Below are 20,935 nucleotides of genomic sequence, written 5' to 3' on the forward strand. Positions count from 1 at the left end.
AAAGTAATCAAGTAGAGAAGCAGAGAAGAATTAAATTACACACTGATTTTCAACTCCAGTTTTAAGAATTTACATATTTCTCTGAAAAATCTTATTAATATCTAATGGGTTTTTAAAATATCTTTAAAGAAAATTTCTGGTTGATGCACTGTTCCCATTTTTTTTGTGACTGATTACAAACTCACCAGAGGCATAAAACAGTTTTACTTTTTTCCCTACAGAAAAAAATATGGTCAGGTTTGAGTTATGGAACTACCCCTCCATACTGAAATAATGCGTTGGGTAGATGAAATCTCATATTCAATAGACTACAACAAAGGGCACAATTGAAATGGGAAACTTTGATTAAAATCTTTTTTAAAGTCTTGATCTCGTTTAAATGTGGTTTTGGTCTTTGTGTATGCACTGAAAATAAGAACAAGCTGTTCCACATCTATCTCACACTACAGAAACATGTTAGCAAAAGATCTAAGATCACATCAGCATTAATTCTGTCAAAACAGAGGTGCCATGTTTGTTTGGAAGACTCAAGTTCACACTTGTTTTATGCTAGGTCTGAGAATAAGTAGCTAAGTACATCGATACATGAACCATCCATCAGAGAGGAGGAGAAGGTCTATACTGTCCTCAGACACAAATAGTATGCCTGCACTAAAATCTTGTCTTGAAACAATAGGAGCTGATTATTATATTGTAAGTATTCATATAGTTAAACAAATCAATGATGTCATTGTCTCAGCTATGTTAACAAAATAGAATCTGGGGAAAAAAAAGAACTCAGATAATAGAGATATCTCTGGAAGTATGATATAGGGAACAAATTACCCTAAAACAAAGTTATCAAAATGAGTTTTGAAAACAGCAATAGAAAAGTGTCATAACACTTCGAACAGACATACCTAATGACAGGTAATATTTCTGAGATGCAGACAAGTTATTCTGTATATAAGATTGGATGTCATTATTTTTACTAAGCATCTCATCTTTACTTGTCCCTAATTATATTATTAATTTCTTGAAGAGATGGTGTATATCTGCAATGTGAGAAAAATTAATTCAAAAAAAATATACACATTGCTTTAATACTAGTATTAAAGTCAGTACTTAAGAATGCATTTTACTTGGTTATGGGAGTACAAATCCATCAAACAGAAGATGTGTACTATTTTTGAAGGCAATAATAAAAATCCTTTAAAATAATTTGCTATTACCCACACAAGGAGCTGATGTTAATATAGACAAATCAAGTGGATCTACTCCATGAATTCATAACTCATGAAAGACACTGAAATCATCACTATTTAATTAAATTCATTATTTCTCAGTGCAGGCAGCTTTTTTTTTTTTTTTTTTTTCATAAATATCAGTGGTTCTAACACTAGCAATAAAACTCCACATTTACACAGTCTGCTTTTCTACACTTTATGCAAGAATGGAGCAATCTCTGAAAGAAATCATCATGTCTCTGTAAGTAACCAGAACTGTGGCTTTCAAATCCAATGGATGTCTATAGCTTACTTTAAAATACTACACAGAATAAAATAGTCGTAACAAATTTCTATCTGGATTATAATAGGATTTCTCTCTTCAATTCACAGCCAATTTGTCTGAGGACAACTTACTCCGGTGAAAGTTGAGTCAATAAATGTCAACTTAGTATTTATATTGTGATGATACCAAGACCAGTACTATGATTCTGACACATTCACTCTTCTGTTGTGGAAGAATGGCAAGTACAGCAGCAAAACAGCAGTACTAAGCTCAGACAAAGGGAGAAAAAGGCATCACTTAACTCAGCATCAATTCACTTCAAAGATCTTAAAGTTGTGAATTTTATGTTCAAGGCCAACAACAATGAAAAACTTTCATTATGAGCTTACAATTTTATGTCTGCGTTCTATAAAACACCCAGCTCAGTAGAAGCTAAGCTACCTGCTTATCAGCAAAAAATAAGTAAGAACCAGCCAAGACTTCCAGGTTAGACCAAAATTCATTTGTTTATAGCTATATGCACCCTACAGATGACAGTATGCCACCACACTTATATTACTGCAGATTGTTAATTACATTTAAAGTTCCCATTATGCAAATGTGTTACTACTAGATTTGGTATAAAACTAGGAAGTACATGAAAAAACAAAGGCAATCATTAATCTTCTCAGCACTGGAAGCAAAATGACTACAGCCAGCACAGCTCTGAGCATTTTCACCACATTAGACATTTTATGAATTCCTCTAAGAAGCCGCTTTGCATCCTGCAAGACTAGAATGCACAAACTGAATGAATTATAGATACAAACAAACAGCAAATCACAAAGGGCATGTTGCAAACGTAAAGAAAATTAAAGTTTCTGTTCTGGATAAAGAAATGAAGAAGGTCTTGGGGGAAGCAACTCAGCAGTCGGTTGGTACATGGCAAGCATGTAATTTTGGCAGTTGTTTGCTTCATCATTAGGGAAACCATAAAGACATTTTATGATACATCTCCCCTAAGACGACTTAAAAAATGGCAAAAACATCCTCTTTAATGAAATATACACCTTCCATTTTTAACTGTGTTGCTCACGCTGGGCCTGATTCAGTTTCCCAGTTGAAATTCTATTATGCAACTAATACGCTAATGGGTAAGGAAAACTGTCAGATTTGAAAAATCACTATGGCTGAATAGACAAAATAACATTGTTATTCGCCTTAGAGTAGAAGTCTGGTCTTAAATAAACAACATTTGGAAACAGCAAAGTTTTACTGAGTTACCTCTTCTGAGAGCACTACTTGGTATAGGTCTGAAGAGACTGCAGAGTTTAACTGAGAAACCTTATTTATTTAGGGTTTAGAAAATTCAGAAACAGTTTGTGACAGCAAAAATATGTGTTACTGAAGTTAAAATGTCATTAAAGAGATATTAAGAATCCCACTAATTCCAGTTCTTTGACTACAATGAACTGGTAGATTCCTCTCTAGAAATGGACTTCAGCATGATTGCCATATCCCATAGCATCAGCTGCAGGGACATCTTATGCATGTTCTGTTATAAACACTACCTTAATACACTGAGCTGTTACTACTCCTCAAAAGTGTGAAAAGATAGGAAGAATTTTAAATTTTCCTATTCATTTTCCACTGTATGCACAAGAGGGAGATTAATTAATCACTAAATCTGGATGGAATTTTCAATGTCAAGATTAAAGGTGTGGATGTACAGATACTGAGTTCCCTTTTCTCAGACTCCCCTTTGCTGCCATAAGGCCAATGTGCCTTTATTTTAAAGATCATTATAATTTATTATTAAGTAAAATTCCACATATCAGAGATTTTTGAAACATAAGTGATGATTAGAAGTAGTATATGCATATTCCTTGATAAACATATATTAATGCTTCTGCATAGATACAGGAATTAATGTATGTTCACTTTGTGACATATAGCTTGCAGTAAAATAAAGAAATTACGGACATAAAAATGGACTAACATGAAAAACAGAAAACAAGACTGTTTATCAAAGCCTTTACCTCTCAACATGACAAAACACTGAAAAAGGGAAGACATTTTGACATGCCACTATATATAGAACATCTAAACATATTGTTTACATAAATCAAATTCAAAATGCTGAATTCCTAGAAAAAGGACAGATACAGGAAAGCAGAAAAACTAAACTGGACCATAAAATAGCATAGTGAATGCACAAGTTACTTGGATAACAGTCACTGTGTTCAAATTAACTTAAGCATTTTAAAGTTTAATTTTCAAGGAATGAAGATGTTAAGTTGTTCCAGATGTTAGCATTGCCTCTCACAGATAGGTTACTGCAGCAACTTAATTATTGTTGTTACAAGTCAAAGCAGCGTTTTTCTATCAAACATGCTTATTGAGAATTTAAATCACAAAATGGTAGCAGATGAACTATTATCGAATTCCCTAAATATGCCAGATTTTCTGTGTTCACAGCAGGCTCACAGCTGTTAATATTTACTCAACAGTTACTATTGCTTTTATCTCCCAAATGAATGCTATTAAAGCCAAATATTAACTGCACATCATTGTGCAGCATATTACTTTATTAAAATGAACACGTATAGAAGGCAGCAGAGAATACAGGCTTTTGATCATAGAATTACAGTCTGGTTTTGTCAAGCAGTGTACAGCATGGAAAGTTAACATATAAGATTCTTTTTTCTTAGTTAATGGCACAAAGATATGATAGTGGTCAGGGGAACTGCTATTGTCATTCTAATCTCTCAATATAGTGTTATTTCAATGGAATATTCCAAATTATACAAAGATCTTGATAAGTTCACCTTACCTCATCTGGTTTCGTTATACATTTTCCTTTCCCTGAACACTGGAGTTTATCTGAATGACTTCCCACAGGCATGCAGGTACTGACTTTCACTATCACAGTCAACCGTAAAGCCACAATGCACTTAGTAACTGAATCATTCAAAAAACCTTTAAAAAAAAAAAAAAGAAAAGAAAGAAAAGAAAAAGAAAATATTAATATATGAGAAAATACAAGAAAAAAATTAGATGTTAATACATGGTGATGCTCTTCTGCTAGACAAACAAATTGAATTGAACATGATTGCTCATATTTCATACAGACTTACCTAAATTTAATACATGGAAACACAAATTAGAATAGAGTTTGTAAGCACTTACCAAAATGATTAACAGAAGAAGGAAAGGCTAGTGAAACAGATCTATCTGTAGGGTTCTAGTCTGCTTTCATTTCTATTGTTTCTAAGAATCAACCACTTTAGTGTGCTATCTTTTTGATAATTTATATACTTCCTTAAGTTTATAATAGCAAGGAATATTAACATCAGTCTCAGTGGAGGAAAACATTTATATAAATTTCTGCAGTTACTTCAGGTAAAGCCAGAAATCACACAGATCATAAGCAGAATTACAATGGTAAAAGATGGACAATCTCAGTGTTGCTCTTTGGTGGGCTCTGTAAGGATGTACTCCATTTGACAGTATTCCTTTAGTATCTGCAATATAAGTTATATCTGAATGTCATACCTTGTCACTCTGGAAAGTGAACAATATTTTCTGATTTACAGAAAATAGTACTATATCAATAAGCATTAATGAGGAACAGTAATACACCGATTTCTCAGGAAACTGCTTGAAATTCAAGTAAATTCTCTTTCCAGAACAGCTGCTAAACATTACTTACATTCAGCATATGAAAGTCTCAAGTGTGACTAATTATACAAATTCCAAAGCAAATCACATGTAAGAATTCCTCTGCCTGTTCTTCATTTTTACATCTCACTTTTTAAAATGGCACTTTCTTTGAGCAATAAGTTGTCTATACTAGAAACACTAAATTATGTCTTCAAAGCAGCAAAATCTCATATCCAATACAATAATTATCAGCTTGAAAACAGCTTGCATGAGTCAGTTAAATATTCTATAAGACCAGATTAAAACTGTACAAGGGATAGTTATAAATGTCTAATGGTCTGTTTTACTCTGTAGAAATAATTGCAATCTGCTGACCTCTTCTAAGAAAGCCAGTTTATTCTGGCCTCAGTACACACCTCCTTTTTGCCCATCTGCTCTAAAATACAGCCAGAATTATTTCCCTTAACAATTGAATGTGATTGTCACAGGCAGTCATGCAATTATATGTGAATGCTTGGAAGAATGCGGTATTTAGAAAATGTCTTTGGGTTCACATTTTCTTGTCTGAAGCAGATTGTTACGTATTCTTCAGGACAGTTCCCTAAAGGAATATCAAATCAACCTTCTTTCTACTTTGAGTGCTGTTACTATTTTGGTATCTAAGTCCCTTAAGCAAACCACTGAATAAGCCATTATTCTCACTGGAATGCCACACGTTTTCCTGTAATTTCTAATTATCTCACCTCATTTCCAAAGACTAGATAGATAAAAATACAGCTATACATTTTTCCTTCTATAGAAATTACATACAACTTTCTGAAATCTTTAAGTTCTATGACTAAACGAGGGCCACCTAATCATCTAAATACAACTCCCTGCTCAACACAGGTTAATTAATTCCTTCTCCAATTCCTGTAACAGTGACTGACGTGGAGTAAGTTCTATTTTTATCTTCTAGGTATGAGTATATTTTCAGAAGAACGCTTACAGCTCCTTCCATCTGAGGTCTGAAGAAAAAGATTACAGTTGTTTACAGCAAAAGGTAATTTTGTTCATTTTAATCTTACCGGTTTTCTAAAGCTGGTTAAAACATAATGACATCAGAGTACTTCAAGTTGAACAATTTGCAGTTCAGCTAATTACAGCAGTAACACTGAAACAATTTTAAAACCTAATAAATGAGGATATGATGTGAGAAGCCATTTATATTGCAGAGGAGGCATTTTCAAGCTTTGTGCGCACAGAGTTGATAGTCTGAGAAATGCCTGAATGATTTCACTGGCAGTATGCTGGGTAAAATACTATACTCACTCCATCCTGCTAGTTCACCAACTTAAGCATAGTAGATCAAAGCACATATGCTTCTATTTCTCTTACATGAAAAAGGTGAGAATTAAAAATAAGGAATAAAGTTTTGTGTTGTTTTTATTTTTAATGACAATATTGTTTATATTCAGGCGTTTTTAGAATTATCACAGTGTGCCATTCAGATTACTATTTTAACCTTCATCCTAGCCACAACATGTGATTTCTTTACACCTGTATTTAGTCAAGACTATAGATTGAGTTTGCAACCATTTTTGCGACAGAGTAAACAAGAAGTGACTACTTTGCTTGTGTTATATTTATACTTGTGATATCTCTATACTGTGAAGACAATCACAAGTGTCCACTCTATTTATCATCATGGTTTTGTGATCTGAGCATATAGTAGCAAATACAATTTAATTATACATACCAATTTCCCTCTCTTACAGAAGTGTGTATCAGTAACTCAAACAGTGGTTGTTTATCTAGGAAATATAAGAGAGCTCAACACTTTTAACATGTGTTCAGCTTTCAAAGACTCAAAAAAATGAAGCATATCAAGCATATAATCAAAGCATCATTTGTGAAAATTTACCATTATACACCGAAATAATGGAAGCACCCTTTTGATTTGCAAAGAGCCACTCACTCATCATCGTTTCCATCCTTTCGTGGTCAGGTCATTAAGGTCTACTATTGCCCTCAGAAGCCTGACGTCAAACTGTATCATGGAATCTAAAAAAAATGGGTCAGGAATCCTTTCCTGGTTTGTATTAGGATCCTTATCATACAGAAAGAGAACACAAGTGCAAAACAGGTAGACAATGACATGCATAATCTTTGATGCAGTACTTCTGGGACATCAGTATCATAGGGTACTTGGACAGAACACCTGAGATCATTCTCTAAGGATATGGCAAGGTAACATAGCATCCAGGGACTCAAATATACAGCTGCAGTAACAGAACTTCTACTCTGCCCACAAATCCTGCTAATTATAAGTAATGCAATTAATCTAAGCTCCCAACTTCTATACAAATCAGTACGCTTACTGTGTTTTGTCACAGAAGCCTTGGTCAAATACTGCTTTAGAAGGTAACATATCTCACACCCATCGTGATAAATAAGCTTTTGAGAGAATCAGTCAAAGATCCATTTCAGATACTTTTTTTTTCTTCAAATGTCACACGAAACAGCAATTTTAAATGTACTTTCCTTTTTAATAAGGGACTGCAGAATTCCTTGCTCCCCCTCAGCCCTTTTCACCCATTAATATCACAGTCACATTCTGTTTGAAAATGCTTTCTTCCTTCACTACAAACACTGAAAAGTCATCCTAAAGTCTGAAAATCAAACATATACTCAGACAACAACTATTACAGTGATAGAGATGAGCATAGTGCTGGTCATGCTACAATCTCAGAAACACTTCTGCACAGCCATAGAAAGCAGATTTACCATGATAGGCATATATAGGTATAATACAAAGCAAAATTGGGGTATCCAAAAATTATTACCAAAACTTTGGGAAGAAATAGCACACAACCTGACTTAGTTGGATGTACTTAGCGTATGAAAATCCCTAAGCAGACTGATTCTCCTCTATAAGAAAGAGAAAGAAAATGTCATTGTTACCGAACAATTACTCAGTTTAATAATCTGACCATACTAAAATCTATGATGGGATTATTAAATATTCAGCTAGCAAGAGTACACTTCGGAAAGCACTTACATACAGCTTATTAAAGAGATGTGACAGTAGCTTAGAGTGTGACCTACCATGGCTTCAAGGACTCTGTTTCTTACTGGCCAAGATAATGGTGAAAGCCCTGTGAAGGGTGACAAGGCTGATCTACTGATAGATTTCCTATATCACATTTTCCCCACTGTGCTTATTTATCAGTATTTCTGAGATGCTGCTAAGCTGGCAGTGGACTATTCTGGGCACAAATGTAGACCACCAGAATTTCTGATAGCACACTTGGCAGAAGCAGTAAGAGCGATGGAATGCAAATGACATCGCTGGGACTGTGGGAAGAGCAGCTGAGGTAGATTGTGTGGGTGGCAAGGTTAGCTAGGAGATATCTGTAGTGACTGACTCAGAAACACTGGAGTGGCTACTCTATACTTAGATACACCATGTCGTATGTTACACTACTAGCTGAAGACCTCAAAGCATGTTAAAAGCTTTATTAAAATGTGCCTCACTTTTTCTTTTAAATTATGCATTAGTGTCTTCATTTTACAGATCAGGTTAAGTAATTCATCTGAGACCTCACAGTGCCGGGAACCATGTGATCAACTGAATGTAAATATCTCCACAGTGAACTGGTCACAGGGAGTGTGACCTAAAAAGCAAAGGTTATTTAGATGTTAATTTAAAACATAATAGAATGTATTTTAAAAAAAGTGAATACTCAAATGTTTATACCTACATAAGTTTGAGACAACTCGACCACGAAGAACAGGGAGAGATATTGATCTTCCTCTTTTATTACAGCTGGATGCTTAGCATTTTCCTTTATAAGACCACCCTTTGAAAAAGACTTTGAAATTAGCCATCATCAGACCATTTGCACTATTCTCATTACTGCTACTGCCCTTGTTTAAAAAAAGGCCATTCTCTGTCAGGTTAGCTCTTATGCCCAGACCCTCAGGGAAATGTTCACAGCTATGCACAGTGCTCAATACTGCCTGCAATAGGGCCATTCCAGGCAAATTGCAAGCATGAAAATGAAAATCCTATTAACCAGAGCAGTTGTCTCCAAATTTCCCCACTGGCGAGGCTGACATGCACGCAAGGAACCAGCACAGGCTGCAGCACAACGCTGAGCGGCACAGAGATGTGAACACTCCATGAGAGACATGTGCAGGGCAATGCAAAGTAATTTAATATAGTTCTGAGTGAAGGAGGGATAAGTCAAGTGACTGCACATACGCCATGGGCTACGAGCTCACAGAGATACTCAGCTGACACACAGTGACTTGTTAAAACGGGAGTCATGTCACTGCATAGCTGTCTGTGAATTCAATTCACACATCTCCTAATATGAAATAAATCTGCCCTATTTCAATTTGCTTAAGTAAATGCAGCAAACTGTTCTCTCTTGATGGAAAGAGATGCTTGTTTTGAACATATATAGCACAAAACAATCCATCCATAAGGTCAGAATTAAAATTTGCCCCCTAAATCGAAACCGGAGTATGACAGAGACCTGAAAAACTTATGACTTACTTATTTTAAGATATGGCTCTAGATTATTTATTTTACTAAATTATTTTGTACATTCAATTTCATGCTGGCCACCTCGCATAACTGCAGTTCATATTAGTGGTGGATCAGTTTGAATTGCAAAATATTGTCACCTCTGCATATATGTACATGTGGATCCCACACTTTTTAAAATGCACCAGATCGCTTCTGCTTGAGGATACAGGCATTAATTTTCCTCTCGAAGAAAGGTATTAAAAAGCGGCGTCGAATTTAAGCAAGCTGTCTGATAGCTGCTGACATTTGTATCATATCAGTGTTCTTCATCACACCATAAAGATGTTAAAGGATCCATTTGCAAGTGAGTTTGTGCAGGGACAAACTTTAAGACACTTTATAGTAATAGTTCAAGTTAGTTGGTTAAATCGTATTGATCCAAAAGGCTCGGCACCTTGCAGAAAAGCAGATTACACACCGATTTCCTGCTCTGCAATGAAAATAAGAGATTGAAATAAGCATTATAATTTAAAGATTTTGCTGGGGAATTTATTTTCAATTCAGACAAAAATGCATTGTTTCCATTCATATTAAAAGCTAAATCTTTTCCTTTATGATCCATAACATTTTATTGGAGAAATAGCAATTTTGCTAATAAACGTCTTCCTTATTTTATAAACAATTAAATGAAAAGCTAACCTTGCAATATCCTATGAAAGAGTTGTTTTTAAGCTGCATCACTGAAGCGCTAAGTAAAACGACAGGCGCACAGCAGATCAAATGAAGCTATTCACAAGCTTCTTTGAAAAATGATTTAAACAACACAGTTTCACAAACTTTTCTGGTATTTTACTTACAAAGACACAGAGGCTAAATACAAATACCAGCTGTCTGACTTTGCTTTGCTATTTTTCCGAAGCTTGTCCCATCACTGCAGTTCAGCAGCAGGCACATGAAGGCAGAAAAGCGGTCCTTTCAACGTTTCACCACAGAAGCTGATGAGAAGCACTCTTTGTCAGCACTGACAGTATTGTAATAACCACGAACACACTGACATTTGGTTACTGTATGCCACTGCAGGTATACCTATAGCAGCCTGCAAGACAAACTGGAAACTATGCAAACTCCAGCAGGCACCTGTGGATGTGAGGCTCGCAGTGCCTTTAGTCATGAAGTACAGAAGTGCTCCCTTAATGAGCAGGTAAATGAACCCAGTGCCAGAGTAAATTAACAGACTATGTAAGAAACAGATGGCGTGCGGTGACTGAAAAATTTCTAAATATCTCAGCATCAAAAGAATAAAGATGTTAATGCTTTTACTGTGTTGCTTCTGCCCCATTCTGGATAGCAGATCACATTTCCAGAATAAAAGTTCTTGTTTCCAATTGGATGCATGTAACAAATTATGGAATATTTGTGACAGAGTTGCTGTAGAAGCTGAAAATGTCCTTCAACACCCTTTAGAAAGGTCAGATGTAGTGCATTATATCCTTTAAGAGAAAAATGCACAGTGTTGGGTGCATTAGCTCCCTCCCAAACATACAGCAAGCAGCAATTTCAGCTCGCTGTAACCTACTCATAACCAGCAGAACTTCAGTCTGAAACACCCATACACAGACTGACAGTGCATCACAGTACTCATCTCACTTTTTCAGACTTGTGAAAATTCACTTAGTCTGATTTCAATTTATTTTTTGCAGTAATTCACAAAAAATAACAGGTGTGCAACTATAATGGGACAGTTTTGCAACTCGTTTTCTTATATTCTAGTACAAAGAGAATGAATTAAAAGAAATAAAGATGTTTTGTAAATATGAGAATAGTTTATCAAGAATAGCTCATTAACTTCAAAGAGCATTGGGACAAATTGTGTGAAGCTGTAACTCCACTGATGTGAAAGGCAGACTTACCATGAATTACTACGCTTACACTTTGATCCCTTTGTCACCGTCTCTTATTTAAAACTATGATCAGTTCCCACTTCTTCCACTTCCTAACTATTTCTTTGGCAAATTTCAACATCATTCCTAGCATTTCACTTTACAGAGTAGATATTTGGGCTGCTGATATTAAAAAAAAAAAAAAAAACAAAAAAAAACAGTTATCCAGAGAATACAGAATGCCTTTAATGATATGCTTTTTTCTCTCTTTTTCTTTAAGTCCTGAATTTGGGTGAAAAAAAAACCAAAACTTTTTAGTTCTCACATCATCAAATGAAGCATTTTTCTTGCAAACAGTTGGGCAGAGATCAACAGTCCACCTGATCTTTACTACAGGTTACTTTTGTCAAGGTAGATCAGGTTGTTTTTTTGCCTGTTGTTTTTCACACCGGCTGATAAAAACAATTTTTAATAAAACAATAAAAACTTTTAGATCAACAAATCAGCACATTATTTCCAACGTTAAGTTCTTTTCAATCTTGTCTAAACTACTTAGAAACTGTTTTCATAATTAGTCACCTTATGGCAGCAAATATGTCAAAATTACATTTCCAAAAATGTTTAATCTTTGACATAAACATCATATTCAGGAGACTATGGAAGAGATATCTGAAGTGTCAAACTGGGTAACAAAGATGGAGTCAACCCACGAGGAAGTGACTCAGGTAAGTTGTAGGCAAAAGATGAAAATGTTTCATTACTCTCTCAGAAGATGCCCTTTTTTTATCTTACAGTTCTAATTAACTTTGTTTTTTTAAAGGTCAAAGAAAACTGCATTGAACGAAATTTGCCAATTAAAAGATGAGTCTCTAACAAAAAAAAAAAATAAAACTGTTTGGACAGAAAAAGATTGGAACAAAAAGGCATGTAAAGAAAATACATGGAAGCATTGCTATGCTTGCAGCACCCTACAGTCCCTTGAGTCCCTTCTGATTTTCTTTCCTAAGTATCATCATGCTAAATTACTGATGTTTGTTTTATAAAATCACCTATTTTGTAAAATTTACATCCAAGAAGAGAGCTTTATTGGATAAGAATTAGCTATGGAAAGCAGGCAGAATATTTCTATGCAGTTATGGAGAAAATCCATAGGATAGTGTTTTCTCTTTTCTACAATAAACATTGATAGGTCACAAAATCTTTTAAAATAAAAAGATATGATTTCATGTCCTTAACACTTTCGTATTCCATTCTTTTACTGCTGAAGTGATTTAATAAAATGAAATAATTCTGGGGAAAGCTGTAACTAGACTAAGGCCACATAAAACAGTCTAGTCTGGAAAACTGAAGAGTTATCTCACTATTAGATTGCATAATGGAGGAGAGTCACAACACTTCAGAACTAGCAGACAGATATGCAGACAAAATGTTTCATTTTCTATCAAGAGCACTATAGGCAATTCATCCGTTCGCAAAAAATTTAAGATTTATAAAAATTCAAGTGCAGTTTATGCGCCCTTATCTTTACTAAGCACTCAGATGCACCCATTCATGAACAAATCACTGCTAGTGGAGACTCCCTGCTGTTCTGCACACGCATTTATGATTCATGTTCTTTATGTAAGCTAAATAACAACACGGTGACTGAAAAATCTACAAGAATATCAGAAGCAAAGGTTAAGAAAAAACAAGAAGTAGGTGGAAGTAAAATAAAGAGGCCTCAGAAAACTTGTAATGCTTGAGGTAAAAATGTACTGATGTTCTTGCTTATGAACTGAATTTGGTTTTATACCCATCAAGGAAAAGGTGTCTTTTTAACTTGCATACAGTTAACAACTCAAAGTAAAAACCATCATGGCAGAAGGACACCTACACAAGCGAAAGTAGGACAAGGCAAACTGTATGAAAGAATTAGACAATATTCGGTTCAGGTGTTTACACCAGTAAAGTACATTGTATAGCCCAGCAAAACTTTCACTGAGAAGCTTGGGCCCCCCGTCTGCCAGCTTGTTGACCAAGATAAATATTAAGCTACCTGGCCCTGACAGAGAAGGAAAGTCACAATGTATCCTGTCTTAAGTAAGTTTTTAGTTATTTTTACCATACACTAACTGCCACAAAGCAAAATCATACATATTTTCCTTTTCCAAAGAAGGCAATCAAAGAGGTTTTTAATGCTGATAAAATAAATTCAAAATGAAACCAGAAAAAGAAACTACAGTTAAGTACCTTGGAAGGAAGGAAGTAACAAGAAAAATATAAGGATCTAGAAAATTATTTGAAGGAATAACTGTCACTAAAAGAAACCACTCCTGATAGTAATTAAATTACATGAACAACTATCATGCAATACCATTGCTAAGAGCCAACCCAAAAGAGAGAAATCATGCCACTACTTCTGCATTTGAGTTTCTCTCTGCGTTGGATACGTGCTTAAAATTCAGTCCAATATTTCTGCATCGGGATGCTTTTTGAAGTTTACCAGCACAATAAGTTCATTTTAAGATGTAAAATATTTCGAGACCACAATAAATGCTGTTATTGCAATCATTTTGGCTTCATATTCTTGGTACAACAAACCATGAACCCAGAAAGCTCTATTTAATTAAGCATATTATGTCTAGCATAAAGAATGCATTTCAATCAGTATTATTTGCCATGCACTAAAAAACAGTGTACCAGCCTATTTTCATTCTGTGACTTCCACAAAGATACTTAACATTTAACTGCCCAAGAAAGCATACAGTATATTTAAGGTCTCATATTTACAAAGACAAAATTTGAAGACTAAAAGTGGTGCAAATAAATGCTTTCAGAAGACCAGAACTCCTACTGTATTTTTTTATTGTGTATAGGCTTAAGCTTCCTAGCAACATATCTCATGATATGGTATCTGACAGAAGCTTAACATGAACATTTGGGCTTACTTGAGCTTTTTCAAAAAAACTTTATAGATGATTAAAATAAAACATCAGAAATATCTTCCATCATCTGAAACTGGCAGGCAAAAATCACCATCTAGATTTGAACTGAACTGTGCCACTTGTGTAGGAATTTAGTGCAACTCCTGTCTACTTTGACTGAATTAACACCTCAAACATGGTCACACCATCAAGTCTGAATTCTTCAGCAGTACATAAATTCAGAGAATTACCTCTTTGTTTCTCTGAATGTTGGGTGAGGTATCAAATATCACCTAAATGTGATAAGCAGAAAGTCATGTTTTTACTCACCAATAAAGTAGTTGTTTCCTAATGCAAGCATTTCTTCAGAAAGTACAAGTCCACCCAGTGCCTGGAGGAGAGTGACACTTCTGCCATCAATGAGCGAACACTGCTTAAATCCAGCAGTTGTCACCTTCCATAGCAGGATAAGGGAAGCAGTAGCATCTTGTCTGACTCTAAGAAAATAAACGACAAGAATATTTACATACAGTGGGGGAAATTGGTCTTATAAGAAAGTACATCAGAACAAAAAGCTTATTAACAGAGGAGTACTTAAATACAGTGAATGTGGCATTGGGAAAAGGTCTGAAGATTTTCATCACTTCCACAAAATTAAACATATTTTAACAATAACATCTGTATAATGCTATACCTAAGCAGATTTAATCATACAGAGTCACAGTTTCTCATACCTGACACCAACTTAGAGTCCAAAAACAGTTTTATATAAAACACTACCTAAGACTAGCCTTGTTCACTACTAGTACTTATATCTTTTCAAATAGTAGCTCCATTCTACAGCTAGAATGCTATCATTTTCTGCAGCTGAAACACATCCAGTCATCCTATTGACTGAAGAACATTCAACATTCATTCAATATGAGGGATGCTGGTAGAAATCCTCTTTCATTTGCTATACCAGATCGAAGGGTCAGAACGGTTGATTCTTGTAAATCAAATGAGTTGTGTAATGCTCTCAAGGTCACTGAGTTCATGGTGCCTTCCTGAATATTGACAGGTTGAATAAGCATATACAACTGCTTATGTACTTTAGATCCACTAGGGAGCACTATATCTATACTGGTATTGCTTTCCTCTTTGGATACTTTTTTCCACTAATTTCAATAAAGAAAATAAAATTAAAAGAATCTATCTGAAGTATTTCTGGCAAGATCCCAAAAATCTGCATTAATTTCACCTTAATGAATCACTACTGAGTATGACTGATCCTCCCAAAGTTCAATCATAAGTCATAACCATCCTACTGCTGAAATGCTGCTAATTCTCTCTTGCTGAGAGGAAGCACCCAGATAACGGGATAGACACTTTGTTGCACAATTTCCTCTTTTAAGTGTTTCAATGCTACAAAAGTGCAGAGTGAATCTCCCCTTGACAGTTTTTTAACTTCTATATTGTGTTTTCATAAAATATTTTATATACATATGCATCCATTTATTTTTTTATTTTACCAGAAATATAAAGTTCTCTTGTTATACCTGACTTATAGCTGATAAAACACTGTGACCATACCAGGTAAGTAAATTTTTGACAGTATTTTGGGTCAACTTTAACATCAAGCCCCATCACTACTCCCAGAGCTGAATGTCTCATTTTCAGTAACAACTTCTGTTAATATGACAGCAACCACTTATGTCACCCATAACAATAAAAAATAATTACTGAATGGAAATCTTTTTGTTGTTTATGTATTCAACCATTGAAACAGAAATGTTATGTAGGTCTTTAACAAAGGAAATACAATGCAATGAAGATAGATATCAGCTTGCATTAATCTGCCAAAATAATAATAAAAAATATATATATACTAAAGATAGACAGTATAAAAATGACAAAACCCAACACTTTGCACTCCATAAACTCCTCTGTAATGAGGACATTCCATCACGGGTTTTAAATACAGCCATAGAATCTACAAACGTCAGCTTATTCTTGATTTAAGAAAACAAAACACACACATTCACAGATCTCTTCCCTACTTAAGCTTCTCATGAATGAGAACGATTCAAAGTCCCGTGGGAAGCGTAGGACAGCTCCCACGTTTAACAGTTACAGCTCCTGACTGTCTGCAGCTTGTCTGCTTGCAGCAGTTTGTTTTTTTTTTTCCAGTGAGCACGGCCTTTTTTAACTGAAAACTGGCATTCTAAAAGATAAGATGACAGTATGAGAAAAGCGGGTTATTTTGGGGAAATCTGAGCCTAAAATTGCAGTAAAGCTGAGAGCCAGAGAAGAACTGTGTTGGCAGATTCTTATCTGAAATACAGTTTTCAATAGGAAATACCTCATCCCAGCTGACAGAATCAGATCTCTCTATGAAGTCAGGTTCGGGTAGTTAAAAGTTACAAAGTAGACCTTTTTTTCTGAAAAACTATGAGTTTGAGAGGGTTCAAACAGAGGAAATTCCAAGTTTTTAAAAATGTGGTTTGTAAGACATTCACATCAAAGATTTCTGCTGGTTGACAACACCCAAAGCAATATTCTGGAAATTAAATACAAATATAAAGCATAAAATAAGTGAAATTATTTAACCAATAACTACTTTCTGCCAACAAATGCATCTTCAGATTAAAGGGGGAATACAATGTTCACTGCATGAAGGAGAAAGGAAATATCACATCTTTTCTAATCCTAATGCATTCCAATGACCCAGAGACCTTTTAAATGCTTACATCTTCTTAGACATTAAATATGTGAGAGAAGTTACACCAAGCAAAGAGCTGTTGTAGCAGTGACAGATGCATGAAAGCTTTCTGAAGTTCTTTCATGTACTTTTAACCATTAGACAAACCTGAGTTTCTGAAGAGCATTTTTCTATAAACCCGGGAAAATTAAAAGAAAAATGCTTTTATATTCCATAAGACACAAAAAAATATTTTTACTTTATTGATGTATTCTGTGGAACTTCAAAAGAGACAAGACGGCCTCCAGCAGAGGTATTGGAACTGGCATTTCCACAAGCCACATCTGGAAGTATCTGAAAATATAAATAGTTTTAATTAATACTGAAGCACAAAACATGTCCAAAGAAAACGTTTTGTTTTTTGTTTTTTTTTAAGTGCACTAATAATACAGTAACCATCTTTTAATGATGAACTGAAACATTTATTAACATATTTATGCTGTCATTAAACAATATGAAAATTCATATAAACATCCATTCCATCTTAACAAAACCTTCCTGCACATAAGCACGGACTTCTAAGCGTATCTTCCTTTAAAAGTGATCACATCATTTGAAAAAGATGGATGGGCTTCCAGTCTTTTGAATTACTAAACTAAGGCTCTAACATTTACCACTTCCATAAATATCACTATCAGAAGATTTTTGAGGACAGCAGACGCTGATATTGTCTTTCTACTATATGGAAATATGTTGGTTTGATTTTTTTCAAACTCAGATTACTTTTAAACATATTCTTTTCTTGCTCTAACAAGGCCTGTTCTTTCCCAGAATAAGCTGTTTCAACTAATGATGTTTTCAGACAGACAAAAATGACAAACACAGTCGAGAGCAGAGGGGACTGATTTGCCAAGTCTCTGATAATCAGTCTCTCCAGTTGATATGCTCCCTTAGAGTAATGAAGGCTGCAATGAGGTCTCCCCACAGCCTTCTCATCTCCATTCTGAACAAGACCAGCTACCTCAGTCTGTCTTCATAGGAGAGGTGGCTTCCTCTGGACCCATTCCAACAGATCCACATCATGTAGAATAATAATTTATTAGGGTAGTTTGAAAGCCATTACTATTTTCAATGACATCTTCATTTCATATGCGTAATAATCTATATGGCATAATTGTTTTTTTCCATCGCTTACATTAACATTATGTGCAGTTTTAATTAAGTAGTTCTCAAGTATCTTCATCACTTACCTATGAAATATCACCCTAGTAAAAAAAAAAATAAATTCAATGTCACCTTAAAATTAAGATTAAGCAGAATTTGTGATGTTATTTTTCCAGTCATCTGGAATGTGTGTGCAACCTTTTCATGTTAGTTATGCTGAGAAAGAGAAAACCAACACCTGACATGTTGCCATGAATTAATCATCCATTACTGAAAAATCAGAATCTGATTTCTATTTTTATTTATAATTCACATGTTAAATGCTACCATGGAGTATCTGTGAAAACACAAAAAATAGAAGTCCAGAGTATGATGCAAACAATTATTATTAAGGGTCTCAGAGTTGACTTGGACTCAGACAAGAAAAATGCTCAGTGTACACATCTACTCAGAAATGTACAGATTACTCGACTTCTTTCTTCCTTGCTGAATTATCTTGCACAGCTCATACACATGCAGTTTATGAAAACAAACACGTAACTTATGATAATAAAATTAGATGTAATTGTTATTTTCTTAAGAAACTCATCAAAAAGAATGAAAGATAATATACCTATTAAATCTTCTGAATCTTGGAAGTCAGAATTATTAAGCTAACATCCAAGTCTTGATGAGATTAAAATGAGTTTGGCTAACACTCTTCTTCTTATATACTTGCCCATATTCATAACTTTTTTTCTTTGAGAATCTGTATGTCTCAGTGTATCAAAGTCTTTGTTCTCATACTCTCATAGTGCATCTAACAACATATTCAGTATGTTTTCAGAATGTCTTGTATCTATTACCTTAGATCACAAGCAGGAAAAAAAATAAAATAAAAAGGAATTTAAGCATTTAATTTACCTTACTATTCTATATTAGAAGCTTGGAAGTAAAGAGTATACATCTCCAAAACTTAAGGGGAAAAAAATCTCATGAAGCAAGAGTGGCTGCATAACATGAGCAATTAACCCTGTGAAAATGGGAAGAAAAAGGTACTCTGGTTTGTAAAGCAGTGAGAATTAAGGACTGTTAAGCATAAAAAGCACAAGTAGGAAATATTCTTTGGGAACCAAGAAAAGCAAAAAGTAAAATGCACGTTTGACTCCTCTGATAGGATGATTTGTAATGTTTGATTTTCTTCTGCAAGAAGGAGCACCATTTATGACTGGCCCTGATTTCCTGCACTATGAACCTCCTAAAATATTTATCTAAACCAGTAGGATGTGAAATAACAGAATTTCACAGCAGCTGAAACTTCACTTTTTTTTCTATTACAAAAAATGGTACTTGGATCAGATAAAACATACAAGAAATAGCAGCATCCATAAGGAATAGAAATAGTGCCAGCACTATCCTATTTGAGACAAATACTACGGAGACAAAAATGGCATCTGATTTAGCAAATAAATCACATAGCTTTTTCACAGATCTGGGAACCTTGTATAAAGATTTCTAAGCATGTCTCTTTCCCATATGAAGAGAGCTCCCTAAGAACTGAAAGACTGAAAAATGAGGACAAAGAAAACAAGTACATTACAGTAATACAGGGCAGTCAGAAGATGAAAACAGCCTGTGGGTCTCACTCTAAGAAAAAAAAAAAATAGTAGGAAATTCAAAATAGAACTCTGGGAAACAAAATGAAATGTTTTTCAGAATGTAAAATAAAGAGTGCATGATAAACTCTGCTTTATTATTCTAATTGCTCTTTAAATTTAAAAGTGAGATGGCTAACCTCAAAAACATAAACAGACCCCCTAAAGTCATTAAAAATAATCTCTGGGGGAAAAAAATAAAGAATTATATGATGATAATGAGATCAAACTCTTCCAAAATTCCCCTGCTGCATTCAGTAGCACAGAAGCTTTAAGCCAGCAAGGAAGTTCCTCAGGGAACAGACCATAGATATAATACAAATGATGCAGCTATTTTAAAAATAGGTGCTAAAGAAAACAGAATCTACATGCACCTGCCAGAGCCTGAGGCATGTTTAGGAGCTGCTTACAAAGATAAACTCCTACATCAGCACAGAATATTCTGAAGATTTTATGCTCCTCAACACATTACACAGAGTTTGGAATTTTTTGAACTGATGATATGAAATACAGTATTCCTCTTTTTGTATTATATTCTGTAAGTTTGTATCTAAATCACATTATTGGTGGATTTCTTTTAAACAGAGAATATTATACACAGAATCTATATTTTTGTTTCAAACATTTCAACAGCGTTAACATCTTGAATCTTTTCATGACAAAAATAAGAGAATAATTTGAGAAAACAAGAGTGAAGTTTCCAGGGGAGGATCTGTTTCTACAACTTCTAGGTGGACTTCAAAAAAACAGCAGTGACTTGGCTGGAAGATTACTAAATCAAGGAAGAATAGCAGTATAGACGAGACTGAAAAGAATATCAGCTGCAGTACCTAAGAAGAGTTAAACGGACTCTTGCTTTTCCATATTAGACCTTTTCTGAAAATATTACATAGTGTGAACTGTGCAGATATTCTTCTGTCATGTACACCAACATATATGAAGAAATACATGTGCCATTCTACATGTCCTGCAAACAGGCAGATCCCAAGTAAGTATTTTTACATGTGTGCTTTTATTACCTTGGT

General features: G+C 34.6%; 1 protein-coding gene across 1 annotated transcript in view; it reads right to left on the minus strand.

Moving 5' to 3' along the window:
* The window catches only part of DNER (delta/notch like EGF repeat containing), a 97,075-nt gene that overhangs the window by 33,844 nt on the left and 42,296 nt on the right, over nucleotides 1–20,935 (minus strand). Inside the window, exons 3-5 of the mRNA XM_015871494.2 lie at nucleotides 17,372–17,466; nucleotides 14,763–14,929; nucleotides 4,304–4,449 (exon numbers count right to left, since the gene is read on the minus strand). Of these exons, the coding sequence (XP_015726980.1) occupies nucleotides 4,304–4,449; nucleotides 14,763–14,929; nucleotides 17,372–17,466 (408 nt within the window). The remainder of the gene's footprint in view (nucleotides 1–4,303; nucleotides 4,450–14,762; nucleotides 14,930–17,371; nucleotides 17,467–20,935) is intronic.

This window comes from Coturnix japonica, chromosome 9 (genome assembly GCF_001577835.2).
Source record: "Coturnix japonica isolate 7356 chromosome 9, Coturnix japonica 2.1, whole genome shotgun sequence".
Lineage (NCBI taxonomy): Eukaryota > Metazoa > Chordata > Aves > Galliformes > Phasianidae > Coturnix > Coturnix japonica.